At 33.6% G+C, this 27,266-nt stretch overlaps 1 protein-coding gene across 1 annotated transcript; it reads right to left on the minus strand.

Annotated features, from left to right (window-relative positions):
* Positions 1-747: 747 nt before the first annotated feature.
* Positions 748-25,699, minus strand: LOC103484325 (ABC transporter C family member 2-like). Its single transcript, XM_008441349.3, has 28 exons — positions 25,506-25,699; positions 24,344-24,765; positions 23,763-23,941; positions 23,213-23,252; positions 21,752-21,905; positions 20,715-20,829; positions 20,557-20,637; positions 19,678-19,702; positions 19,277-19,333; positions 17,789-17,854; positions 17,151-17,225; positions 15,538-15,645; positions 15,091-15,225; positions 12,423-12,529; positions 12,248-12,341; positions 11,267-11,434; positions 9,486-9,626; positions 8,131-8,334; positions 7,810-7,908; positions 7,569-7,721; positions 6,533-6,921; positions 5,651-5,831; positions 5,150-5,473; positions 3,462-4,218; positions 2,454-2,575; positions 1,769-2,014; positions 1,241-1,667; positions 748-999 (listed from the first exon to the last, which is right to left on the minus strand). Exons 2-28 carry the CDS (start codon positions 24,674-24,676, stop codon positions 902-904), a joined length of 4,878 nt encoding a protein of 1,625 aa, XP_008439571.1. The 5' UTR covers positions 24,677-24,765; positions 25,506-25,699; the 3' UTR covers positions 748-901.
* Between the last annotated feature and the right edge of the window lie 1,567 nt (positions 25,700-27,266).

Raw genomic sequence — 27,266 nt, forward strand, 5'->3', positions numbered from 1 at the left:
AGTGGTTGAAAAGATGATAGAGAATGATCTTTTTAGCTATCTTAATCTTTTGAGTTTGTTAACATTATCTTGGGGTAAAATTGGAAGAGTATTTTTTAAGTTTAAAATCCACCCGAATCCAATATATATCTAAACACAAAACCTGATTTCAAATCATCCAAAATGACATTTAAGTGGCTAAAATTTCTATTAAATACCAACAAGTTCATTTATTTTAAAATAATCCAGTATACTTCAAATTAAATTTAAAAGTTACCTCAAATTTAATTTTTCAATACAATTTTAAAAAAATAACAGTTCAATGATCTAACGTGTGGTAAAAATAATGCATAATTTAGAGTAAAATCTTGTTAATAAGCTCATGGTCAATTGGATTTCCAAACCATAAAAATCGATTCTTCAAATTTATACAGTTTTATAAGTTTGGTCTTCCAATTTTAAGACTGCTAGATTTGAAAACTCAATTTTTACAATTAAGAATCTGAGAGTATAAATTGCAACTACCGCTTTGTTTTTTGCAATTTGCATGATACTTTAGTTTTTTTTTTTTTTTTCTTTTTTTTTTTTCGACTCTCTCGCCGAGGCTTGAAGTAATCTTGAGAGCTGTCATTACCACCAAGACTAAAGTTGTCTAAATTGGCATTTGGTTTTGGCCTAAAGAATCCGACAGGGTTCTTAATTTCTATTCCTGTTTCTGTTCATAGAAATTATAATTTTTTTATTAAGAAAAAAGAGAGATAAAAAAACTGCCTAAAAGTTGCACGAATCATGTATTATGTCCAAAATCCGAATTCCCAAAGCCATTCTTTGCTGCCACGTAAATGCAAAGAAACAACAACTAAACAATTGGAATCAAGAAAGTCTCAAGCTAACGTTAACCTAACCGAATCTCGGTCAATAACTAGATCGTGCTTTGATCCCAATCGAACTTCGTGTCTTCAAAGCCATATTCTGAATTTTGAAGCCTGTTTCGACCCAATCTGCTTAGCAGAGCAAGTCCTGGAGAGGGAAAACCACAGTATTTTAACAAAGAAATAGATTCGTTCATGAAATTCTATTACTCAAAATATCTGAGATTCCCATAAATGGATATTGCATATCTACTACTTTTTAAATTGCAATGAATGTTTATTTATCATGATCTTCCTAACTCTTAACCTAGACTTCTATGCTGGTGGTTACTATAAGGAAGGATACTTAAAGTACTTATGGGTATAAATATGGGAAGATTTGGCAATACCTTCAATCATTCTGAAAAGAGACGACCACCACCCATCGGTAGAGACTTGATGTCCCTTCAAGCTTTCTTCAATTTCAGTATCATGCTTTCCTCCTAGAACTCCCCGTAGCATTATTACGGCATCCTTGGTCTTCTTAAGGATACTATTCTCATCTTGTACCTCCAAACTTTGAAGATCATTATGTGAAGATCCAAGGCTGACAGCCAAAGCAAATTGAGCTGCTGCAGCCCACCGCGAGGAAGCCAGCCATTTTCTTTGTCCATTTACCTTAAAGTTCTCTTCAGTTCCTGACCTTTTCTCACCTTCGCCTCCCAGTACTAAGCTGCGTAAGTATTTGGCATTCGCAGCTCCTGTACTTTGAACCATCTTTGAAAAAGCGCTTTTTTCATTTGATAAAAGTTCTTCGGGAGTGTTATACTCCAAAACCTAAGATACCGCAGAATCAACAAACTTGAAATTAAAACAAAGATACAATATAAAAGGAATCAATTTTGAAAGTTTAAGAAGTTTTAAACAAATTAACATACCCGACCAGAATCGAGTACAAGGATCTGATCACAGTCTATGATGGTATTTAACCTGTGTGCAATAATGAGCATCGTACAAGATTTAAACTCTTCCCTTATTGTTTTCTGAATCAAAGCATCAGTTCTAACATCAACAGCCGCTGTTGCTTCATCAAGAACTAGAATCTTCGATCTCCGAAGTAGTGCCCGAGCAAGACTCAAAAGTTGCCTTTGTCCAACGCTAAAATTCTCCCCGGCCTCAGAAACCTAGCAACCAAACAAGTTACACGATTTAGTTTTGTTGCTTATCTTTGTGGGAGGAGGATGTCGACTGAATTTTTTACTACTAGTAGATGCATGTAAAAGGATTGTTTGGCCCATAAGGGATGAAGATTTGCAACGATTCGGTAAGTTTAACGATTTTATCACTTTCTTTTGATTCTATTTTGAAGTCACACAGCAAGGAACCTTATTATAAGGAAGCTTTTGGGAACACTCTGGATGATTGAGACATCACAATTTTACTGTTCCATCCGACGTTTTTCACCAAAAGTTTTTTTTTTGTACTGATATTGACCTTAAGTTCGTATTTTAATAGAAAACTGTAGACTTGAGCAATCAAACTGCAAACAGATGTAACACTATTTCATTTAGTTCATTCCATCACATAACACATGCATATAACACGAAGCTCATCATGATATACCTCCGCATCCAGGCCAAAGGTATTCCTCCTTATGGCATCCTTCAAATGTGCCCTCTCTAGAGCTTCCCAAAGATCAGCATCATTGTGTTCGTTGAATGGATCTAGATTAAACCTGACCGTTCCTAGACAAAATGAAAAAGAGAATGAAAATAATAATAACTAACTCATACCTATCTGACCAAGAGTTCTCATATATAAAAAAAAACTTATAATATAGGCAGTTTATTAAGTTTAAAACCTTGACATGTATCTATAACTTTCTTTTCTTGTGTGTGTGCGCGTATGAGATGGGGGAGGGTGGCAAAAACTTATACATAAACTGAATAATTTTAATTCTAGTCCACTTGAATAAAAACCAAAAAAATAAAAATAAAAAAAACTAAACTAAACAGCTACTTTTCAGTTCTTGTATCACAGCTTTGGCTCTTCTTACAAAATTTATTTTTTACTTTTTCAATGTAGTTCTAGTACTGTTTGTTCATCAGGGTTTTATCTTCTCTAGTATTCTGAAATGGAGGTCGTAAATTGACTTGTATTTTTTTCACTAGCCATATTAAATTAGCGTCAACAAAAAAGCAAATTGAAAACACTACATTCAAGCAGGCAGCAAATGTCTGCATGAGCATTGTCAGCACTGTTTAGTCAGGTTGATAAATTTGCCTCAGTTTATGCATATAGATATAAAAGAACTAAAAGAAATACTTTTTAAAATTTTAATTTTAGTTTTAGAATTTGGCTAAAAGTTTAAATGTAATTGGACAGAGTGAATTAAAAAAACAAATACGATTTTTGAAAACCAAAAACTATTAACCAAATAGTTATCAAATGAAATCTAATTTATTCCAACAAGGAAACAAATATTCTGAATTTTTACAGTATTTAGATTTATCATCATGATGTATCATGATGGAGAAAAAGAAAATGTTGGATGCAGTTCGATTAACTAAGTAGTAAATGATATCAGCTATAATATATTATTGACATGGGCAGCTAACATAGATTGTGTACCTGAAAATAGAACAGGTGCTTGTGGTATGATCCCTAGAACTCTCCTCAAGTCCAACAGCCCAAACTTTGCAACATCGAAACCATCTATCAATATTTTTCCCGCTTCAAGTTCAACAATACGAAATAAAGCATTTAGCATGCTTGACTTTCCTGCACCCGTTCTTCCTACAATGCCAACCTTGTCACTTGGAAAAACTGTGAAAGATAGTCCATGCAAGACTGGAGGGAGCTCAGGTCTATAACGTAAGACGACATCCTCAAATTTTAGGAGTCCAGAAGAAGGCCATCCAGGAGGAGGGCGGTTGCTTTCAATAATTGGTGGAGCTTCTGAAGGTAAATCTATGTAGGTCCCAACACGCTCTACGGAATTTAAACTATTCTCAGCCATACTGGCAATCCTTAGAACACCTGTCAACAAAGTTGTAATATTTAAAGCATAACTAAGAAGAAGACCCATGGTGGATGCAAAAGCCTTCTGGTTTTCTGCCCTGCCATTTTGCATCACGGCAAAAGTTGCTGTAAACCATATCATAAGGCCACCAACTGTTTCCAGACGGATTGAAAGCCATCGATTTCCACTCATGTTTACAAGTGTAAATCTAATGTTATTATCCATGGCTTTTCCATTAATATCAGCCATCCTATCATAAGCTTTGTACGCACGAATAGTGGAAAGACCATTTAGAGCTTCTCCAAATTGTGCATAAACAGGAGATCTACTGATGGAGTCTAGCCTCTTTATTTCCCTTGCCATGCTCTACAACAAATTCAAAGGAAATAAAAAATAAAAAATAAACCCTTGAATATATATGCCCATGCTATTCGATGCTTGTAACTACCTTTAAATATAAGCTTATTGTGTACCCATTGTTCAATGCTTGAAATTGTTAAGATTTTCACATATAATCACACGATAACCCCTCAAGCAAAAAATTCACAACAATAACATAATGCTTTTGAAAGCTTGACTATTAATGGGTTCTTCCTTTCATTGAACAGGAAACAAAGTTTTTCAATGAAATAATGAAATCAGACTAATGCTCCAAGTAGAAAGACAATGATAAGACAGAGAAAAGTTTCAACCAATGAGCATAAGAACTAATCAGAAAACAGTGGCATTTTGGATTAAACATAAAACTTGAATAGAAAATTTTTTGCAAAAGACTTGGAAGGGCTAGATAGTTTCATTTATTAAAATTCTTGTGTTAGTTCTTGATTATCGGTAGTTAGGACTTGTTTATCAGCTCAGCCGGCTGTAGAATTGACTTACCAGTTTCTGTTCTGCCATGTCCATAAAAATGGCAGCTCTTTGTATCTTTTGGCCATGAAATAAATCACTTGAGAGTGCATCACCACATTTGTTGTACTTTATAAAGAATTCTAAGAAACATAATCATGAATTCTTTTGCTATTTTTCTTGCAAAATGCTTATAAGATATAGCTTTTACTAAACATATAAAAGCATAGCCCACCTACTGAACAAGCCAGTCCTATATGAGCCTAATTTTGAAATTAAAGATGGGCTTTTAATTGGGAGGGTAGAACTTGGATGCTGACTCAAAATCGAAAAGAGAGAAGTTTAATTTTAAAATTAAGTAAAAAAGTTGGATGTATACTTGGATAACTAAACAATGATTTAAGCTACTATTTATCCAAAAGTAACCATAAAAAGATGCATTTCCAATTACCTGGTAGTATAGATAGGCTGCATAAAACAATAACAGAAGTGGAAGGATTGCCCACAACGATAACATGCTCACAACTCCTATCAAGACGAAGGTTGAAAGAAGCTGCGAAATTTGCGCTATGAACATGTTGACAAAAGGGGCAACATTCCTATCAATGTCCCCAAGATCTTTAGCAAACCGATTGATAATTCTCCCAAGAGGATTGGTGTTGAAGAACAACATTGGAGCTCTTAGAATAGAAGAAAGCATTTGGTCATGTAACCTTTTTGCAGCATATATGCTTGACACAATCAGCCAATAAGAATTTACCAGCGTCACAAATACCTAGACATAAAAAATTCTTTAGGCAAAAACTATGTTCCTTTTAGGCTAAAGCCAAAACCAACCATGTGTTTGTAAGGACAGTTTATCATATACATCAACGAGAAAAAAGCAGTAGTCAATGCTAATCCTCAATCAAGAAGAAGAAGGGGATTAACTTGCACAAATATTAGTTGGTACCTGAGCCAATGATAGGCTTGCATATATCGTGTTGTAGAACAAAGTTTCACTTGCTACCAGATCACTTTGGTCGGTCCAATTGCTTAGCCATAAGCTACTAGAAATTCGAAGAGTTTCTGATAAAACATAGCTCAGGAGGAGGATAAGAACAACCCATAGGCCTCCTAACGCATTCTTGTATCTGAAAGAAATAAAAAGAAAACAGATGGATGATGAAAAAATAGCGGGAAAATCTCTTTTTTGGAAAATGGACGTCTTGTCCATTAGTTCTTTTGACTTAAATTAAAAGAAAATGCTTGCCCGTTGATCCTTCTGAATTTTTGGTGAATATGCATAGTTCTTTCTTATTATAAAAGGAAAAAAAATTAAAAAATAAATAAACCTCCATCTTTACTAATAGTTCAGATTGGGTGATGAAAACCCTCTTTTTTGGAAAATGGACGTCTTGTCCCTTAGTTGTTTCAGTTAGTTGGAGTCTGTATTAATGAATTTTTTGCCTTGTTCGGGATTTCTAATTTTAATTTTTCTAGCCATCACATCAGTAATGAATGATTATCCAATGGCAGAAAGATATTTGGCAGAAGTGAATCTCTTTTCACAGACTTCCATCGTTGTTCAATTTGCACTCTTCTGTCGTAGCTGCATTATGAGCTAGCCATGGTGTAGAGAAGAGATATATCCACCGATAATGTTGTCTTTGTTGGTTAATAGTCCCCTTCTGTACAGAAGTTCTTAAAAGAATTTTTCTAACAATGATGTTCAAAGGGCGTACACTCGTGCCAAGATTTATGAATTGAAAAAGAAAAATACAAATATATATATATATATATATATATATATATTATATAATACACAACTGGACAATGGGTCAAGAATTCTTACCTCGATAAAACTTTCAAACTGACGACACCCGTTTCTCTTTCTTCTTGCTTGATAAGAACAGATTTGTTTTCTTTACGCTTCTTTGAAGAACTCACATCCTTTCCATGATCATTTCCCATCCCATTAGCAGCAAGTTCTGTTGGTTTTTTAGCATCACTGGTTTCACCATCTTCCTTTTCCTCGGCATTTTCTTCCAGTTTACCTGCACTTTCCATTAGTCTTTGAAACAACTTTCCATTTTCACAAAGTTCCTCGTATGTTCCTTCCTCCTTCACTACACCTTCATGAACAAGGATAATTCTGTCAACTTGTGAGAGAAAATGCAATTGGTTGGTCACAAGAACTCTCGTTTTCCCCCTTAATTCTCCCCTAATGCAATTTTCAAAAACCTGCCAATGGTTGGATGATCGCATTAGAATGGTACAAGAAAATTCAAACGAGCCAGTACAGTCAAAGCTCTATTCAAAGTAAATGATAGTGAAGAAAATACTGAAGGCAGATAACAACTTCAAGAACCGAGCCCAATGCTTACCCTTTTAAATGGGGAAAAACATGACAGAAAAATATCCCTAGGCTGCTAGCATAACAATAAGTACTTTTTAAACAGCAACTAACAGTATGAAGTTATTATAGGTCAACCCCACAGCAAAATCTCCGTGCATTACAACCGGAGGTGGGGATGAAATTGCTATTCGCTTTTCAAATAATTAAATCGTCAGAGCAAACTTAAATGCAAAATAAAACTCACTTCATAGAATTATTGCTTCTCATAAAAGTTATAAAACTAGATGAAATAGAAGAAATACTTAAGTCGAACACCAAAAAAGAGCATGAACTAGACTTGAGTAAGTTAACTGAGAGAGAAAAAGCAGATGTCAACCTATCCTATATTTTGTAGGTTATAAATCAGCGGAACTTTAATCTAAAATTACGTCAAAAATTCATAAATTTAAAACACATGGGAGACTACACACTTACATATATATTTAGTACAAAATCAGAATCAAGGAGATTAGTATTCTAGCGGTACATATACCTCTCTAGCAACGTGAGCATCAAGAGCACTCAGGGGATCATCAAAAATGTACACATCTGAATTGGAGTACACTGCCCTGGCTAAGGAAACTCTTTGCTTTTGACCACCACTAATGTTCACTCCTCTCTCTCCAATTTCAGTAAGATCACCGCCCTAATAGCAAACAAAAGAAAGAAGATCAATGCTGAATTTATTATCATGAAGAACCCACGTTGATATAAAGCTATACTAAAATACCTACAGGCAATAAGTCGAGGTCGTGCCGCAGTGCAGTTATATCTATTGCTTTCTCATATCTAGCAGATTCGAAACTAGAGCCAAATAAGATGTTATCACGCACCTACAAATAAAATTTGAGTTCCATAAATATAACATGTTAATAACAAATTATAAAGTTCTTCAATCTAAAATAGTTTTAAATAATAACAATTATAATTTAAGAGAAGTTACATATTAAAACTGGTATCCCAATCTCAGAGGACTTGGAAATAATTATGCATATGATCAGAAAAAAAAACAATAAAAGCTCATCTCTACTCTTTTGCAAGTTATTCCAACTAACCGTTGCATTAAAAATCCAAGCAACTTGTGGAACATATGCAACAGTTCCCCGAATAATAACATTAGTATCTGTTGCCATGGCCGGAATCTCCCCAAGCATGGCTGATACTAGGGATGTCTTTCCCTCTCCTGTACTTCCAACCACTGCGACTAAGCTACCAACTGGTACGTCCAAATTGATGTTTGACAAAGTAGGTTTCTCAGCCTGGTTATAAAGTAATAAATGACCAAATGAAAAGTTAAGCCATTGAAAAACAACAACAATAACAGAGAGTTGTTGATGTTGGTAAGGAGAGAAGATAATTGCACTACAATATATGCAAAAGCAATGACTAAAGAAAACATATCGAGAAACAAAAAAAATGGACATTTTGCCTCCTTGGGACAAAGATATATTGTGATCAAACTTCTTCTACTGATAGATCACACAACATAATGTTTGAATATGTAAGCAGTTGTGAACTGCTGCATAAATTAAATATACAGCACTCACAGCACTAGATACTTTAGTACAAAGAATTAATACATTCCCTTCTTTTTCTACGCTTAACAGTTGTTCTCGTATATGTAATTATTAGAATTGAAATTTTCCTTGTATCGAAATGTGAAAACTCAATAGCTTACTGCTACCGAAACCAATGACAGCAAGAACTAAAAATATTAATATTCTAATAAATTATTTTATAGTAAACTTAATGTAACTAATTCTCATAAAAAATGGATAAAGTAAAAAGAAAATTACATGTTAGTTATTTTTGTGTCTTTATCATATCAAGTAATATACAGATTTAAGACGCTATGTTCTCTCTCTGCTCATTATTACATACCAAGCACCAACCACCCAGTAAAGGAATTAATGAGTACAAGAAGCCGTGGGTGCTTTCTGGGCTGAAAGAAAGTCAAAATCTAGATCCTATCTTTTTAAAGGAGAGTAAAGAGCTTGGGAGGAAACCTATGGTGAGTGGTATTTCAATAGGGTAGCCCGAGGCCTCGAGGAATGCTAAGCACTCTATCAGAAAAATCATTTCCCCTTTGCCTCTTCCAAGGAAGGAAAACAAGGCTTTAAAGTTGAGTAATTCTGTGGAGTTTGTGGAGAAAGGAACGTAAACAAAACAAACAAACAAAAACACAAAAAAAAAAAAAAAAAAAAAAAACAATTGTAAAGAAAATCTCTTATCATTGACCTCTTATGAGAACTTCAATGCACATTTTGTAACTATTCTTTCTACACCACAAAAAGCAATCACAAGCTCTACAAGAACAATGAACCAAAATAACCTAATATTTTTCTATGCCTGTCCAAATAGATAAATCAAAATACGGAAAAACAAAATCTTTACTGAAGAGAGAAGACACCTTAGAATCCCAAGAAAAATATCCATTCTCGATTGAGATGGCTGGAAGTTGTGGATTTAGAGGTGGATTTGGAAGCAGAATTTTCTCTTCGGCCAAAAGTAGCTCCTCCATACGCTTTAAGGATACCTTGGCATTTACCACCTGTCAATCAATAGCTTCTTAAGCAACACAATAGAAATAACCATAAAATCATAAATAATATGCCATTTGCATAGCCTTGCAGTTACTGATCTCATTACAGAAGTTAGAAATTGACAAGAAGATAGTTCTTCTCTAACTGAATTGAAAATGAACATACTAAACAAAACCTGTCGATAAGGGTATGCTTGAGTTCCAAATGAAAATAATCTGAAAGCTAAGAAATTCATTTTAAGACAACTAGAGATTAACCAGAAAAAAAGACAAAAGATATTAACAAAAGATCTAAACGTGATTGTCAACTGTTCGCTAGAAGAGTGGATAATCATCAGCTCTAAAACAAGCTATTTATAAGTGTTAATAGCTGTTTGCCTACTAAATTTGAAGGTAACGAGCTAAACTTATAAACAAAGAAAAGCAGCATTTAGGTAATAACCACGTAGGCAAACATCCTTAGCTCATAGGAATTGATACTTTTTCTTTTGTTATTAACCCCTTCTACGTTCTTTTTGGGATGTTCCCTAAATAGTCTCGTAACAGCTTGCCTGAATCCTCCTTTCTGTTGAAATGAATTCATATTCCCTAATTGTTCTTTCTTCCTATGCTTTCAGTCATTGTTAGCAGAAATTTTGAAACAAGTATCTTGAAGTTGTCGCTGAAGTTTAGGAGCCATAGTCATGGCCTCGGTCAAATATTATGGGATGTAGGTACTCTCTTTTTTATTGTTCAATCTCAACCTAGTTACTGGTGTTCCCTGTCAGCCTAATTGTTTCTTTATTGCGCCTACAAACTTCCTCTGTATCCTTGCTAATCAATTTGCTGTCCTCATCTACAATTTTGATACTGCTCATATAAAAGCCGTCTGTAGTTTGTAGGAAAAACCCTTTCATCAATGCTTCCACATGCATATCAGCATCAGTTGTCTGTCAATTCCCCAGCAACTGAATTGAAAATGCACCATGCTAGCACACCGGCCTCAAATATTAAGGTGACTAATTTCACTTTGCGATCCTCCAGGCTACACATAATGTTCAGACAATCTAGAAATACTTCCATATCATATCTAATCTTCCATCAAAGGTAGGCAATAATTTTTCCACCCTCTCGCTGGATGTTGCCAACCATCTGATATCCACCACCCCTGCTCCAAAGTCCAAATTAGTCATTCAGCTCAGTATCCTCCTCTAATCCATCAGGACCAGCATCTCAGTTCCTGTTTTCTTGATACGGATAGCATATTGCAGTTTAAGCACGTCAATTCCATTACCAGCTATATGATTTGGAAGTTCTTATCAATCATGTCCAATCTTCTTGCATCCAATGTAGTTCAGTTTTCTGGCACAAATCAGCTCTGAATCTCATTTGACATGATGGATGGTAGCACGCCACAATTTATTTTGCGGCAAGTGGATGTAGGCAGAGAAGTTTACTTTGTTTACTAACACAGCTTCTTACCCCCTACCCCCACAAAAAGAGGGAGAGAGAAGAAGAAAAGCAACAAACTAAATAACAAAAATAGAAAGAGAAACGTGATAATTAAATGCATATCACGAAACTCCAATGTGAACAGCTAAATGACAGGCTAATATCCAAGCCAAAAATGGTTAAAAGCTAAAAATTGAAAAGCAAATAAGAGATAGAACCTGAGTTATTATATTAGGAAGCAGGAATAGAGGAAATCGCAGCACTGCAAAGAGAGAAAGTGACGTAAAAGCCCTAGATGGAGTCAAATCTCCCCCAAGAACCGTGAACAATCCAAAAGCAGCCACAGTAACCAAAACAGGGATGCTATTCAATATAAAACCATTAAGCTGCAAAATGAATAATAAAATCATTAAAATATAGATGTGAAGAATGGAGCAAAAAGTTCACTTGATTTTTACAATTGATAATTCATTGTCATTATTAAATTATATATCCACCTATAGCAGACAATTTACCCTTCACCCCTACAAAATGAAACTCATAAAAATAAAAGAATTTCCTTGTTGTTTTTCCTGAAAAGCAAACAAAGCTAATTATTGATATTGAAAACAATGAAGTCAATGCAATTGCTATCAAAGTTCTTGTCCATTCCAGCCTATCCTAAGCTTCTAGCATCTCTGTTAGAAAACGATTAAGTCAACGCAGATGTTTTGGAGGAAAGATGTGTTCTGGAACAAGTTCCTTCGCTGGCAGCTAGAAGGTCAAGTTCTATCCCTTCAAATTTTCATCCTTCTTAAGTTTTTTCCAGATCTTATATCTCATTTTCGAATTCAAAGGTGAGATTGATTAAGGAAGTAGTTCCTATTGTTTTTTCGTCAAAAACTTCCAAGACTCATGGAGTGATGATGATCCAGTAGCAAATTTAAGTGTTGACGATCAAAACACATTGGTTAAAAGTCCTTGTATTTTATTTTTATGTATAATATAAAACAAATTGTTAAATCAATTGACCTAAAAGCTTAAGTTGATGGTGATGACAAATTTAATTTGATATCATCTAGTAGAAATATATTGATATTTTCTTCCCAAATTCAAGTATTCCATTAGAAGGTCAAGTGGCAACCTTAACTATGCGCTTTTGTCTCTTTCATAGGTAATGAAGTGAACAGAATATAACATTTAGAAATAAATAAACATACCGCGCCAAGAAGTGCTGCCTTACGGAACCATGACAACTCATCATCTCGAATACTTTGTACTTTTGACTGAAAACTACTCTCCCATGCATAACATCTGATCCATTTACAACAATCAATAAAATTCAGCTAGTTTCAGACCATAAAAACTTGAGTATTTTGTTACTATATTGCATACTTCACTGTGTCCATTGCAGCTAAGATCTCATTCATGAGACCAATTCTCTTGTCTGTACGTTGTAATCCCTCTTTAGATTGTTTTTGCAATCTGCTGATCACGAGTGTCTGCAACCACAAAATACAATAGCATAAAGATTAGATGTCATGTTGAAAGATAAAAATAATAATTAGTGAGTACAACATCATGAAAAACCTACTTTCTTAAGATGTCAATGGATGCATGAAGAAACAATATCATAAGTGCAGAAATAAATGCAAGCAAAACTTAATCGATAGCCATAATAGGGGTCAAGATAACACTCCTGCACTAAGAAGCGTATGTATCAAGTACACTACGACGAATACAATAAACCAGCTACCAATGACCGAAGACAAACGGGGAAGGTTGATCAAACTATGTGGATGCCTCCTCCCAGTCACATAAATTTAATGGTAACTTTTCATATAATGAATTTTTTTTTTAAAGTGAAACAAGTCTGAATATTATTAATGTTTAAATAAAGAGAGACAATGAAGAATCAGTGGGTTTTCTAAGTGATTTTGATCATAAGTTTAATGCAGAGATAGAAGGGGCTGACCTTTCTGCACTATTTGAAGAACCCGTCATGCCCCTATGAAAGTCTCTTCGGAATTGCCTAAGGACCTACTGTCTTTAGTCAATGATTGTGGCATAATTCTGGTCTAAGGGGACAGCCTACTATTTTCCTTCACTCAGCCCCACAAAGATAGTTTCCTGGATCACAAGGGGCCTAAAAGACAACCTTTTCTGTAAAATTTCTTAAATCGCTGGGGGTTCCTTTTGATAAGTGGGCAGAGCAACTTGTTGACTGGGGTGCTTTTTTTTTTTTTTATGCTATCTGAAATAGCTTGTGGAATATTAGAGACTGGGGAAGAGGAAAAGGGAAGGTAGACTATGAGAAAAACTGGGCAGGAATGTGGCTGGTATTGAAACGTCTGAGTCTTCTTCTGCCTCATATGCATACCAAAAGCCAAGTGTTACCGCTTTTGGAGATCTGGTATGGCCAAAAAGCCATGTGTCAGTCAAATGAATGGCAAGTAGTTCCACTGGTTGGGTAGTGGAAGCCAAACCATTAGAAAGTCAAACTTGTCTAAGCCGTTAAATGTTTTCTTCTAGTTTTCTTGATTTTGGTCCATCTTTAGACTCTCCAGGTTTTCTCTTCATGTGTGGGCAAGTAAAGCCTCTTTGCTGATGCTGATATTTTGAAAGACTTTTTCGAGCCTCTTCTGGTTTTTGGACTACTTTGGCATGATAGCTTCGAGATTGCCGATTGCATTTTCTTGCAAGTCTCTAGATTTGAATGGTTTCCTTATGAGAGATATTTCGTTATGATTTCTATTTAGATCTCTTCATTTTAGTTCTGTTTAGCTTAAATTTTTCTTTTGGATTTCGCTTTATTAGCATGTTCTTTGTGATTGTTTGTTGGTCGTTTCCCTTTTATATCGCCCGAATTCATCTTTGTTTAGTTTGTTTGGATGATTTTGTCTTTTTCTTATTTTGCTCTTAGTATAATACTCTTGTACTTTGAGCAAGAGTCTCACTTTTTATTATTAATAAAGAGGCTTGTCCCCGTTTCAAAAAGAAAAGAGAGGCAAATGCTCATATTACAAGAGGGAAAATTTTTATATAATGGTAGAGAAAGAGAAAATGCTAAAGTAAATTTAATGGTAATTTTACAACAATATATATATTCTATTATATTTTTACTTAATTAAATTCACATCAAATGAATATTAGAAATGTGGAAAAGTATGCATGTAGTTGATCAGTGGACCAAACAGTTGGGGCAAAAACAAAACAAAAATAAAAAAATAAAATAGAGATTTGTTCTCTTTGGTTTTCCATTTCATTTCATATTCGTACAAGAAATGTAGTGGTTTCTTGTTGTACATTACCCAAAAAAAAAAAGGAAAGAAAGAAAAAAGTAAAACTTTAAAAATAATAGAAGAAAACAATTGCAATCCATGTTTTATTCAAACAAAAATGGGTAGAACTATTGAATAAAAAAAGTTTCAAAACAAAAATAGTCATCATAACAGCAGATTATTTAGAGTTTAAAAAATTGCACCAGATACACGAACACTGACATATGAACTCATAGACATACGGATTTCAGGCATCATATCTCAACTCAGCGCCCCAAACAATCCCTAATGGTGAGACATGAGATTTTAAATTGAGAAAAATGGTTTCTTTGAGCATGATTTTGAAGGCACGGGGGTAGATGGTAGAAACCAAGGAAATATGAATGGAAAAGGTGACAAATAAGTTAAGAGGGGCCCAGTCAGTAATTTCTCGCGACCTTCCTTTCACTTGACACCAGATTACGTAATTTAAAAAAAATGCATAATCCCTTAAATCTACAGCTATTTAGCAATAGGACATAAATAGTTCAAAAAGGTTCGAACAAAAAATACATATAAGTCCACTGGTTGTGTATCAGACACAACATAAGAAAAAGAAACCCTAATTAAAATCAAAGAAGTACTTTGTTAGAAACACCGTCAAGCATTGAGATTATTAATGATTCAAAGTGTGGTGTGAATACAAGGAAACATGAAGGTAGAAACCAAATTTAAATTTTGATCTTCAATTCTTACGCTTGCTTAAGAAACTATTTCAATATTAAAAGCTGTTAGATACATACCTGTATGGGAAACAAAAGAACTAGAAGCGATGAACCAAAAAGAGCAGAGACTCCCAACTGCTGGTAAAGAAGAACCATTGCAACGGTAATGCGAAATGGAGCTGACCATAATGAATGAAGTGACTGGGTTGTCAACTGGTTACCAAGACCAAAAAAGAAAGAAGAAGAAGAAAAAAACTATGGTAAGTTTTAGCAAATAATTAGAAAGATAATTTGCAGAACCATGTGTAAGTGTTAAATTACGATTAACCCAAAAGCTTAAGTTGATGAGCGAAGGAAAATTTTATTATAACATCTAATAGTAAGCCCAATAAAAATGCATTTTACAGTCAAATATGAAATTTAAATGGGAGAAGTGCATAGAGAGAACAAAAACAAGAGTTATAAAGAAATTAAAATGCATTGTATACATATATATCATAAAAGTGTACGAAAGTTCGAAAGTGCCTGAAGTGTCTCAGCATCAGTAGTCATTAAGTTTGTTATCTTTCCTGTTGTAAAAGTCTTGCGAGCCTCGTGCGTTAATCTCAGAGATTTGCGAAAAACAGCAGCAACCTAAAAATGAATATAGAGCATATCCGTATCAGGATAACCTTTCTTAGACACAGCTTTGTGCCTTGGATAGGAACTAAATAAAGAACCTGAGCACATGGAACCAATATGATAGACTAACTTATCTTTATAGCAGTTAAATGAAAAGGCCAACAGCCACAAAATACACACACACACACATTAATATGATAATAAAAATATTGAACTTGTGGTCATGATTCTGAATAGCACTTAAAAGCAAACAAAAATGGAGATCTTCAAAACTAAGAAACGCCCTCAGTACATCTCTGAGGCATTACATTGAATTTTAACATAGAACTTATTGAAAGGTGGATCTAATCCTAGCTAAGTGGATGAAGACACCATTGTCATCTCAAAAGTCGATGGTCTAATCTCTCAACCCTTGTGTTGAATTCAAAAGGAGGGAGAGAACAACATTTTAATTTGCTTCCATAGAGATGGAAGAGGGAGAACATTTACAACAAGCTATAACTAAAACAGACTATAGCATCAAAAAGTTGTTCAAAAGTCAGCTCCTTTCCGGAATTTTGAAGAGCCTTTCATGTTTAGGCTTGTTTAAAAAGCTCCTTTCCATGAAAGACTAATTGGTTCCTTTTCATCCAAGGAGCCCAAAAAAGGCCCTCGTAGGATGCCGCCAGTTTTCCAACCATCTCCTTTTGGCACAACGCACGTTAGTTGAGGCCCAAAGAGGCAAAGGGCATCTTTTGCTGAAGTCTACAAAATATTCTGAGTTTTTCTACGGAACACTCACCTTTATTTATCGAGCTTTCCAAATAATGTTACCATACGAGGCACTCAAACCCGGGAAAATCCTTCACCATGAAGAGCTTGGTTGAGGATATGGCAAAAAAGAGAGGGCAACGTCTAGCAAGAGGGCAACTTTTCAGCCAAAAGTCATTCCAAAAGAAAATACGAGCTCCATTGCCCACTTTAGTAAGAGACCCTCTCAAAAAAGAATATGTGATGCTTGATAATATCCTCTCATTGACCTTTGGCATTGGAGGACAGGATTCAATTCCTCAGCCGAGGTGGCCATATTTTGCATCAATGAACCTTCTCCAAAGGGCTAACTTTTCATTTTGTTATCTCCATACCCATTTAACTAGAAGGAAGGAGAATGCTCCCATTTTACCAAATTAAGGCCTGGTTTTTCGGTACTGGCTTTCCAAAGAAAGCTTATAAAAATTTTATCAAGAGATCAATCAAATCACTTTCAAAGACATGGAGAAAAGAGATTATATTATTTCAAATACTAAAGATTTGAGGATCAATTTTAAATAACAAACTATTATTTTGAAAAAGAAAGAACGACATAATGGTTTCAAGGACTAAAAAAAGTTCACTCAGCTAAAACACCTCTCACTCAAAATGTCAAACTTGCATTATTATAAAAGATAAAAGAGAGATCATCACGGCAACATTTCAATTTTCACATTGGTGATAACTGATAATCAAACATAAGAAATAAGACATAAGGTCAAAATTACCAAGGTTGATCTCAGTCGAAAACCAACACGCATCACATTCTGAAAATACTGTGCTTCACATAACACTCCAAAGATCTGTATCCAAAGTGAAAGCCATTAGATGTGTCCGACATGTCTAATCAAACTGCAGCATGCACTGCAAGATGAACCTACTAAAGCCATATGACATGAGTAGAAAAACTACATGCTCTAACCTAGATCAAGCAAGAAACTAAAAAATGTATGAGCTAAGCTAGGTCTTTCATAGGAAAGACTGTTGCAAATTAAAAATAAACAAATAAAACGATAACACAGATATGAAATATTTAAAACTAACATTTTATGGTCAATAATTACAATAAAATAATACAACCAAAATATTTTTTTTCTTCCAATACAACAAATGTGGAAGAATGGGAATTTGAACCTCCGATTCTAAAGATAAGGAATACATGTCATTGCCACTGAGTCATACATGTTAGCCAAAAATCCAAAATCTTTTTTTTGGCATATTAATAAATTTATAGTTTAATGAGATCTGTCAAAATAATAAGGTATACCATCTTTTGAAGTCATGATGGTACATATTAATATCAAATACTAACCTACTTATTGACATGCATAGATTTAGCAAAATAAGACAAGAATTTGGATCATACCACACCAACAAGTATTGAGAAAGCATAAATGTAACCAATTCGAGATGGCTCCCCACGCTGCATGGACTGCAAGTATTCAAAAGAAATACGTGAACAAATACTGGGATGAAATTAAACAGGAAAGCTTGCTTAACGATTCTCACAAAGTTAAAACTTTCATGGCGTTGTAAATTCTTAATCAATACCCTTCTTAGCTGAATTATGTGCCAATGCTATGCACTAACCAAGATAACAAGCAAGTATCTAATATTGACTTTGGTAAAGTGAAGTTCTTGGTTTCCTAATGAGGACACTCGTCTCTTGAGGAGAAAATTGGTTTGGTGGTAATACATCATATTGTCTTGTGGTGGAAGTCTTATTTTGATTATAACAAGCACTTGGCAGCAAGCTAAAGCCCTTGGTACATTGGGAAGGCCTCGGTTTTGATGGGTTGGAATTATTATTTAGGCGATTTTCTTCAAAAATATTATATATATATATATATATATACACTTCGATGCAAAGTGGCAAAAAACATCTTGACAAGTTGGCTCCCTCGTTTTGTTTCAGTTTGGGATCGGCAGCTGCTTTGGGTTGCATTTTCTCTCTTTTGGTCAGTTTCTAGAGGCTGATGAAGAGATGGTGCTTCAACATTTATTGACTTTAGAAGAGGGTAAAAGTGCTTATTTACCATGTTCTGTGTAGCTCAAAGTACATACATAATATAGAAACAACATAAAATAATTCCTAAGGACCAGTGAAGGCCCCGAACCATGTTATAATTATTTTCTTACAATCAATCAAATATAGCAGATCGTCCATTTTCATAATTCATTTTTCTATAGAAACCCAAACTATTCGGTTAGATCTTCATTTTGGTTCCTCATACTTTTAGGTTTGTTCGATTTTGGTTCCCAAATGCCATGTTTGCTTCATTTTGGTCACTAAATTTCAGATATTTGTTTTAGGCCGTAAAGTATCATTTTTTCACCTAATGTTCGCTTACTCAACACTCACCTCCAACCAATGAGGACCTTTTTATTTTCGTTCATGTGCTTGCATAAAATAGCCAAGCATCTCCAGACTGCCTTTATTTTTTCTTCATGTCTGGTGAAATGAAACTTCAAAATTTTCATTTCTAGGATGATAACTTGTCAACATTTCTTTCAGCAACCATTCCCACACAATGTCACAGAAAACAAGATGCTTATTTTCTTTAAATTAAACTATTTAAGAAAATGTCCGTCCATGTGGAACAGTTAGAAGCTGTCTCTCACGAGATAATTGTTGGGGGAAAATCTGCCTCATTCCAAACAGGAAGACGTTGAAAGTAAAAATTTAAACAGGCCTAATATGTCTTCAAAGATTCAATAAATCAGCATTCATACACAGTGCTACCAAAAACAATAAATAGTATGAGATGCGAGTCCACAAGTTGGACTACCAAATATCAGATGTTCAACAGTGATGAAAAAACACAACGCACCAGCAAAAAAAGACTTCACCAACCTCAAGAAGTTTATTCAAGATGACAGGTCCCACAAATTGGCCAACATCATTGCCTATCTGCAATTCTCACAACATGTTAGTCAAACACTCCAGCAACGACTCCAAAAAAAACATGCTAGTCAAACAGAAAGGACAAGGACAATGCAAAAATACAGTACTTGAATTCAATTTTCCTGTGAACCTCTTTAATACTATCCTTTTTTTTAAGATGGAAAATATGCTCCCTTCAAATTAAGAATAAAAATATAACGTTTCTTTGAGATAAACCAGTAAACAATCAATAACAATTGCTAAGGCTAAAATAATGTTCTGATATTGGGAGCATGTTTGGTAATAAATGGATACATTTTTTTCAACACACCCAAAATAATTTGGTAAATTCAAGATGTAGATCATATTACCTTCCAGAAGCCACCCAACCAAAACCTATTGAATGGAAAAGAGAGAAGAGAAAATTAATTTTAGACAATGGAAAGAATAGGCAGGAAAACCTGTAGTATTCCTGTCATAAGCTAAAAGGAAGTAGCACACATCCGTTTCATTTTTCAGCACTTCATGTAATGATAAAATACCTTTTTAGTAGAAATTTGATCATCGTTCATTTTTCTTGAAAATAAATTACCGAGAAAGTAAGTTTGTGTCTTTTGTTTTTACCTCTTATAATCCATCACATTTAAAAGCATTGATGCATATGTAAGTGAATGAAAATATCAGATCAAGTCTCTTCACTACTCATGTCCCAATATTTCGGAAAAAAAAAACATTGTAAAATTTTACTTCGTGAGTTCACTTTGTCAGTTTATTATTCATTAATTCAAACTTAACTAATTCCAAATATTATTTTTCAAAAACTTTGTGACCTGTTCTTTTCAAAAATTATTATTAAATAACACTCCGTAAAAATTGTGATGTTATTGCCTTCAAAATGATAACATATTCAAAAACAGCTATGTTCAATCACTTGTTTAATTTATGTAACAGTTGAAAAAGGAATCTCAAGATAATTGTTAAGGATATTCAATATCGCCTTTACATGCTCTTTGATTATTTATTGAAAAATGTGCATGCCATAACACAAGTGTTGATGTATTAATTAAATGTGTCAACGAAAACTAGAAAAATATTTTCAATAAGAAACTAAAACATAACAGAAGACTACACCTAATAAATTGATAGTTTACCAAATATCATCAGAAAACTTCTATTACTATTTATCATTAGAAACGGGGGAATAGCAATCCAATCAAAAATAAACCATTTGCCACTCATGGTCTACTCACCTTCCTCCAATGCTGTTGTTCAATCCTCTAAGAAGCCACGGTTTGGATTTTTGAGATTCTTTCAACCAAGCTTTCTGGAAGCTACAGAGAACAGTAAATAAGATCCTGAATGAGCAAGAAACGGAAGAAATTATGTTGAGAGAGACAGACGAACAGACTTATTGTATAATGCTTCAGTTCGATCCCACGAATCCAATTTCCAAACATCCTTCTCTGTGAGTGGCCTTTCATATCCTAGTTTGAGTAAGGAATTCATCCACGCAAAAGTAGTTTCTAGAATAAAGTAATCACAATTAGAAAGTTAAAATATGTTTTAAATAACAAAACAAATTATTGGAAGAGCACTATATTTATTCTTGAGCAAAGTGATTGGGTTTCCATGCAAAACCGAGCGAAATTTAAATCTTGTTGAGATATCATCTGCCTGCTGATCCCCTTTTCATAATTACATATCCATACATACACATACTTATAGAAGTATATACATACTTGCATACATACAAAAAAATATAGCCCCGGGTATATTTAACCATTTTCAATTTCTAGCTCCCCAACTTTGTGTCCAGTAGATACTCCCATAAGCTATTAGACACATTTTGGAAGGTTGAGGATTAAAAACAAGATTAGACTCTATGTCTAATAAGTCTATAAATTGTAAAAGAAAAATGTCAGATAGGTTTGAACCCTATTAGACTTAAATTGAAATTTTAAGGTATTAGACACAAATTTCAGGAATGAGCTAGGTACAGGACTAAATTTTCAGAAACGTCTTGGCAATTACACACTTTTTAAAGTTCAATAACCAATTAGAGACAGCCTGGGGATAAATTAAGAATTTAACGTTTAAATGTTGAATTTTAAAGCAGTTGGAATGTTAACCGTATCAACTTAACTAATTCATCAAATGCATAAAGGTTCTTTTAAAAAAAAATAGTTAACAATACTTTCCTATGACCTACCATATTTTTTAGGACTATTGGCAGACAGTTTATCTCCTCTTAGTACTTTATAAATATAGTGTTTGCCTGTAAAATTTCCCCCATTCCTAAGAAACCTTTTAGCTCTTGCTAGGCCAATACTTTATGACGTCCGTACACATTATTTACGTCATTTATAATGCAATATAGTAATTTATCTCCAATTCTCCACATCTCATGAAAAAATTACCGTGGGATTTTATGTAGACAGTACTTACTTGAAAATAAATTAGCACCCCTCTCAGGGCATATTTGTTCCCCTTCAGGAAGTTCTTCATATTCAACATCAACAGATTCACTATTTAGAGGGGTATGGCCAGGATAAGGATCCAAGCTAGGCGCATATGCCACCAAAAGAACACCAAACAAAGCCTACAAGAAGAAGAAAGTCTCATAAGAGAGCTCACAAGGTGGAATGAGAAATTTAAGAACATACATTTTTTATGTTACAAATGAAGGTATTTTAAAATTATTTAGAAAATACACCCCTTTTATAATTAACTCTAATTCAAACTCCAATGGGTTACTTCTTTAAAGATTTCAGTTTCACTGAATTGATGAAAATATTTTGTTTTGATTCAAAATCAATACAGATTTATTTTTAAGAAATAAAATTTTTTATTGACCTTTTATTTTTTTAAAGGAGACCGGCTTCTTTATTAATATAATTCAAAGTACAAGAAAATTATACAATAAAACCAAAAAATGATCAAGATGCACACCCGGACATTTCAACTAGGTTGACACCTCCATAGTGTACTCATCATATCCAAGAACACATCAAACAAGGAATAAGATTACATTGTGACTCCTAACTATAAAACCAAAATATGATCAAGAGGCACACCCGGACATCTCAACTAGGTTGACACCTCCGTAGTGTCCTCATCATATCCAAGAACACATCAAACAAGGAATAAGATTACATTGAGATTCCTAACTAAAACATAGTAATCCTCAAACAGGGCAAAAGCAAAGCGATAGCAAAATAAAAGGAAAACTTGATGGTTGCAAAACTAGACCAAAAAGAAAACTCGAATGGAAACAATATAAAATAATAGTTAGGAGGTCTTCAGTAATTTCTTCATCGAAACAAGAAATAGATTTTCTTTTATTGATAAAATGAAACATTACAATACACACCCAAAAGCAACAGCCAAACAAGATCAAATCTCACACCCAAAAGCTAATCGAGACCAAAATACACACAACCAACCAACAACGGAAGCAGAAACTTGAACAAACCAGCAAGAAACAACCTATTCACAACACATACAGAACAAAACAAATTTTAAACCATGACTCCTAAATCAAACTTTAGCATTACATATTTGATTTTTCTTATTGGACCCCTAGATGCTTAATTAAGGACAATAATTGATCTTATTACAAGTATTATATTCCACAGCTTTAACTAGAATTAGTATGACAAATAAGGCTAAGAAAAAAGAATTAAACATAGTTGCGAAGAAAAGAACTTCATTACAATGCAAGCTTGCATGGAGACGGAGCTTTTAAAGTTTTAACAGTCCAACACCAAAATATGGCTCACTTTGATTATAGCCCCTATCAAAAAATTCACTGAACTACTCATTTGAGCTCCTAACTCTTTTCCCCAACCATATATTGCAAAATAATGCAGATGTTGTATAACGGATGAGAAGCAGAAAGAAACCAACCTGGACAAAGACTTCACTGATGTACCAATATAGGACAGATCTGCAGGGACATAAGTAGAACCGTTAATCAGAAGTTCAGTGTTATGTGTCTAAATGCAAGCTCAAGAAACTAGCTAAACTTTTACACTTAAATTCCAAATCTGATTACTAGCTTGAGAAAATAATTTAACAATCACAAGATTGATAGATCATCACAAGCATAACAATGTCATCCAGTTCGATATATGTACTACATTACTAGATTATAAATCTGCTTGACGTATTTACAATTATCTAAGCATTACATTCAGTTAAATTTCCTCCTATAATCTTAATTGCTTTCATTTTCTTTACTTTTCTTTCTGTTACGACAGACAAAATAATATCTCAGCTCCACTTTCTAATACTTTATGCATCTTCTTAGGTACAGTGTAATTTTTAACTTTGACAGCAACTAATTATCCAAAGACAGAACAGCAGGAACTATGCAGTAAGATGGCATTCAGCTATCATTAATTATAATAATATTAAAGTTAAACATATTCTTACAATAATTAAAAATCAGAAATACCTCTCATAAAAATCCTTCACGGAAAGAATAAGATTGAGCATTACAGCATCTGCTACTAATATATAAACAACTCCAAACCTTACGATCCAACGAAATTCATAAACATAAACTTTAGTTTCTGCAACAAGCATTATAAGCATAGAGCACCAAGCAAGAGCCTGAATTATCAGGGCAACCACCTGAAACAAAAGGGCATAATGTTTAATTCATTGAACTCAATGATCTTTCACCCAATATGTCCAAAGATAAACAAAATTACGTCTCCTTAGCTAATGTATCAAAAACTTTGACAATATCTCAATCTTTCTTACCCTGAAATCTTCTTTGGTTTCTAAAAGTGATAATATACGGACCAAGGCACCATTCTTTCGCTCCACACATCATATATATCTTATAACACCTCATATAATTTTTCAGGACTAAAACGACTTCAATTTTTTTATTTTGACTAAATTGCAAAGTAAAAGATACAAAACAGATTTTGACTTTCCACATGTAAACATATTTCCAATTTGCATACTCTAAATTCAGTAAAGAAACGTCATCTAGAAAGAATTCTTAATGTCTAAAGAAAACTTTACCTCAAATGGAGGAAGTGCATCCTGCCCATCTAAATTCAAGACTGAAATTCCCCTAATCAATCTGAATAAAGGCTCAAATACACAGTACGCAGCCAATAAACACAGCATGTAGTTGTATGCCTTCGACTTCAAGCAAAACCTCTGTGTTTTAAAATCGTTCTTGATCAACCATGTTCTATAGAGGCATAGACCTAGAATGATCAGGTGAGAAATAACAATAACCACAGAGTCCACGGCACATGGTGTGTAAGCGCCAAGAGCATTTTCCACTGCCTTCGTCCACACACCATCAGCGACTGGCCGACAATACCAAACAAATGGCTCAAAAGCCATTCTCGATCTACTTTTCACTTTCCTACTCCAACTCTGCGCCCACTGCAGGTTGCTTAACCTGCCGTAGTCAACCTTCCACTAGGACGAACCTAACACAGAAAATCTAGTCAGTCCTCAAATTTGTGTTCTAAGCAGAATAGCATGCTCGTTGCAACGGAGGACAGCGGTCTAACATAGCTTCATAAACTCAACTTTTTTTCGTAAATGATCATTTATCGTCAAGCTTTTCTGTACACAATTCAGTGGTCAAGTTGTCGACACGTGCTGAGAAAAATTATCAGCAGTTGGCGCCAATTGTGACACAGAACCAAACAGAAAAGTTCCAATAACTTTAAAAGAAGAACTAAAATCCATCCTTATCAGTACAATGCATTTGTCCAAGCTCAGAACACCGTATTAATATAAAGTACAGGTAGAATCCAGAAGACAATAACGTCGAGTTCAAAATATAAGCACATCTACAATCAACGGTACATTTCTCCAAGTTCAGATAACCGTATTAATATAATCACAGGTACAATCCAGAAGACAATAACATCAAGTTCAAAATATATTGAAACTTAATCATCTCAGATACGTGGTATGCAGAACTATAAAAGAAACTAAAAGCGAAAGTTGATTACTCGATATGCCAAATTCAACAAAACCAGAAGATATCCATAGAACAAACAAGCTGAAAATCAGCTTCCGATTAGCTTCTCGGTTCCTCCGACTGACCGCCGGAAAGAGAAGCAGAGGACAAAGAAACAGAAAACAACAGTTTACCATAATATACAGCGAATCAATGGCCAAATCTACGAGACAGTTGAAAAACAGTAGAGAAACGCACCAAAGACCGATGGAGAGGCCGAGCTCGAGAAATCCAGCTACAGAACAAGAATCATAGCGAGCAGCAGACACCAGTGAGCCTCGTCATATTCCTTTTATGAACACGACGCGAGAAAATAACTAATATCATTGAACCAGAATCCGTTCATCCGGTTTTGAGGAATGGTGCGAAATCGATGACATCAAAATTACAAAACAAAAATAAATTATGATTTCTAATTTATACTCCCTTGAAATATATGTATTGTCCGATGCATCGGAACTAATGAAATTGACCACGTATATAATCTAAATAGCATCTTTTAACTGTAATAACATTTATGAATTATATTTTTTACTAATAAAGAAAATTTGCATTAGGTCAAAAAAAAAGAAAAATACCGTTCATATCACCCTTTTTGTATAATAATTATTTTATATTTTTACGATTTATAAAATGTAGTGATAATGGCTTACTAATATAAAAAATTTTGCTACTTTACAAATGTCTTTTTTAATAATGTTAAAACTTCGAGTTGAGTTTTTAAAAAATATAACTCGAATTTAACTTGATCCAGAAAAGTATTAAAAAGTTCAGACCATTAAATTAAATCGTATGAATTTTTCAGTTTGTCAAATTATTTGAACATTCTTAAATGAAACGATAATTTTATTAAAATAATTCCTTTTTTAGAATATTAGAATAATCACTTTTAAGTACTTTATAGTTTTTCTTTTCTTTTTTATTAGTAATTAAAGTTATATCCAATTAAAGAATTAATATTTGTTTAGTTTTTACAATACATCCTTAAAATTTAGGAACATCCTAATTTATTGACGTAAAGTTTTTATTATCGACTTTGAATTCAGGTGATGGATTTTAATTATACATGTGAAAAATAGAAAAGAACAATAAAAAAGTTAAATTTAAAGGAATCAATGCTGTTGTTTAACCTTTATTCTCACGTGATATTTTTTTATTTTTTATTTTTTATTTTTTATTTTGAGTACTGTAGTTTGATTCCGAATCTGCTACCATAATTTTGTATTCAAATCCCCAAGTGCGTTTGATGTTTTATACTTTATATACAAATTAAAGTTTCTTTTATCTTCTTTTTTTAATTTGGAAAAGGAAAAGGAAAAGGTATATTATATTATTCTTATTTCTTAGTCGCCGTTGACTGGTGAGGACAATAACTACACTCCATTGCATCACTGCTTACGATTTATATTGGGTTTAGTAGAAAAATAAATAAATTTGGTCCTAAAATATATATTTGTCAAAGAATTTGATTTCGTCCTAAATTTAAGTATTACATTTTTTAATAATAATAATAATAATAAAACATCAATCTTTCGCTCGCTAATTTTCATACAGAAAAAAAAAAAAAAAAAAGGTTTGTTCAAATTAAAATTAACTTCAACCAATACTCAAAAAATTTATTTAACCAACTTACAAACTAAACAATACCACAATTTTGTCCAAATTCATAATTTAATATATATATTATATAATCTCTGCAACTGATTTTTTAATTCTAATAAAATATTTAAAAAAATTATAAATATAACCTGATCATCTTTTTAAGTATTATAAATTTGATATTCATTTTCATCGTCTTTCTTCCTTTCTTATGTGCTACTTTTTTTATAGTATTCCTTCTCTTCCTTTATTTTTTATATTTGGTACCATAACCAAATATAAAAAATATATTATTTTATTTTTCTTAAAACCGTTATCTAGTTATTCAATGTTAAATATGGATACTCAAACTAAATACAA

Source organism: Cucumis melo, chromosome 8 (assembly GCF_025177605.1).
Source record: "Cucumis melo cultivar AY chromosome 8, USDA_Cmelo_AY_1.0, whole genome shotgun sequence".
Classification (NCBI taxonomy): Eukaryota; Viridiplantae; Streptophyta; class Magnoliopsida; order Cucurbitales; family Cucurbitaceae; genus Cucumis; species Cucumis melo.

Coding starts and splice junctions, on each gene's coding strand:
- LOC103484325 (XM_008441349.3), bottom strand. CDS start 24,676: ATGGCTTTTGAGCCATTTGTTTGGTATTGTCGGCCAGTCGCTGATGGT. Junction 15,646..17,150: donor TTCGACTGAGATCAACCTTG/GTAATTTTGACC, acceptor ATTCATTTTTAG/GTTGCTGCTGTTTTTCGCAA. Junction 12,342..12,422: donor GCTGCAATGGACACAGTGAA/GTATGCAATATA, acceptor TAAATGGATCAG/ATGTTATGCATGGGAGAGTA.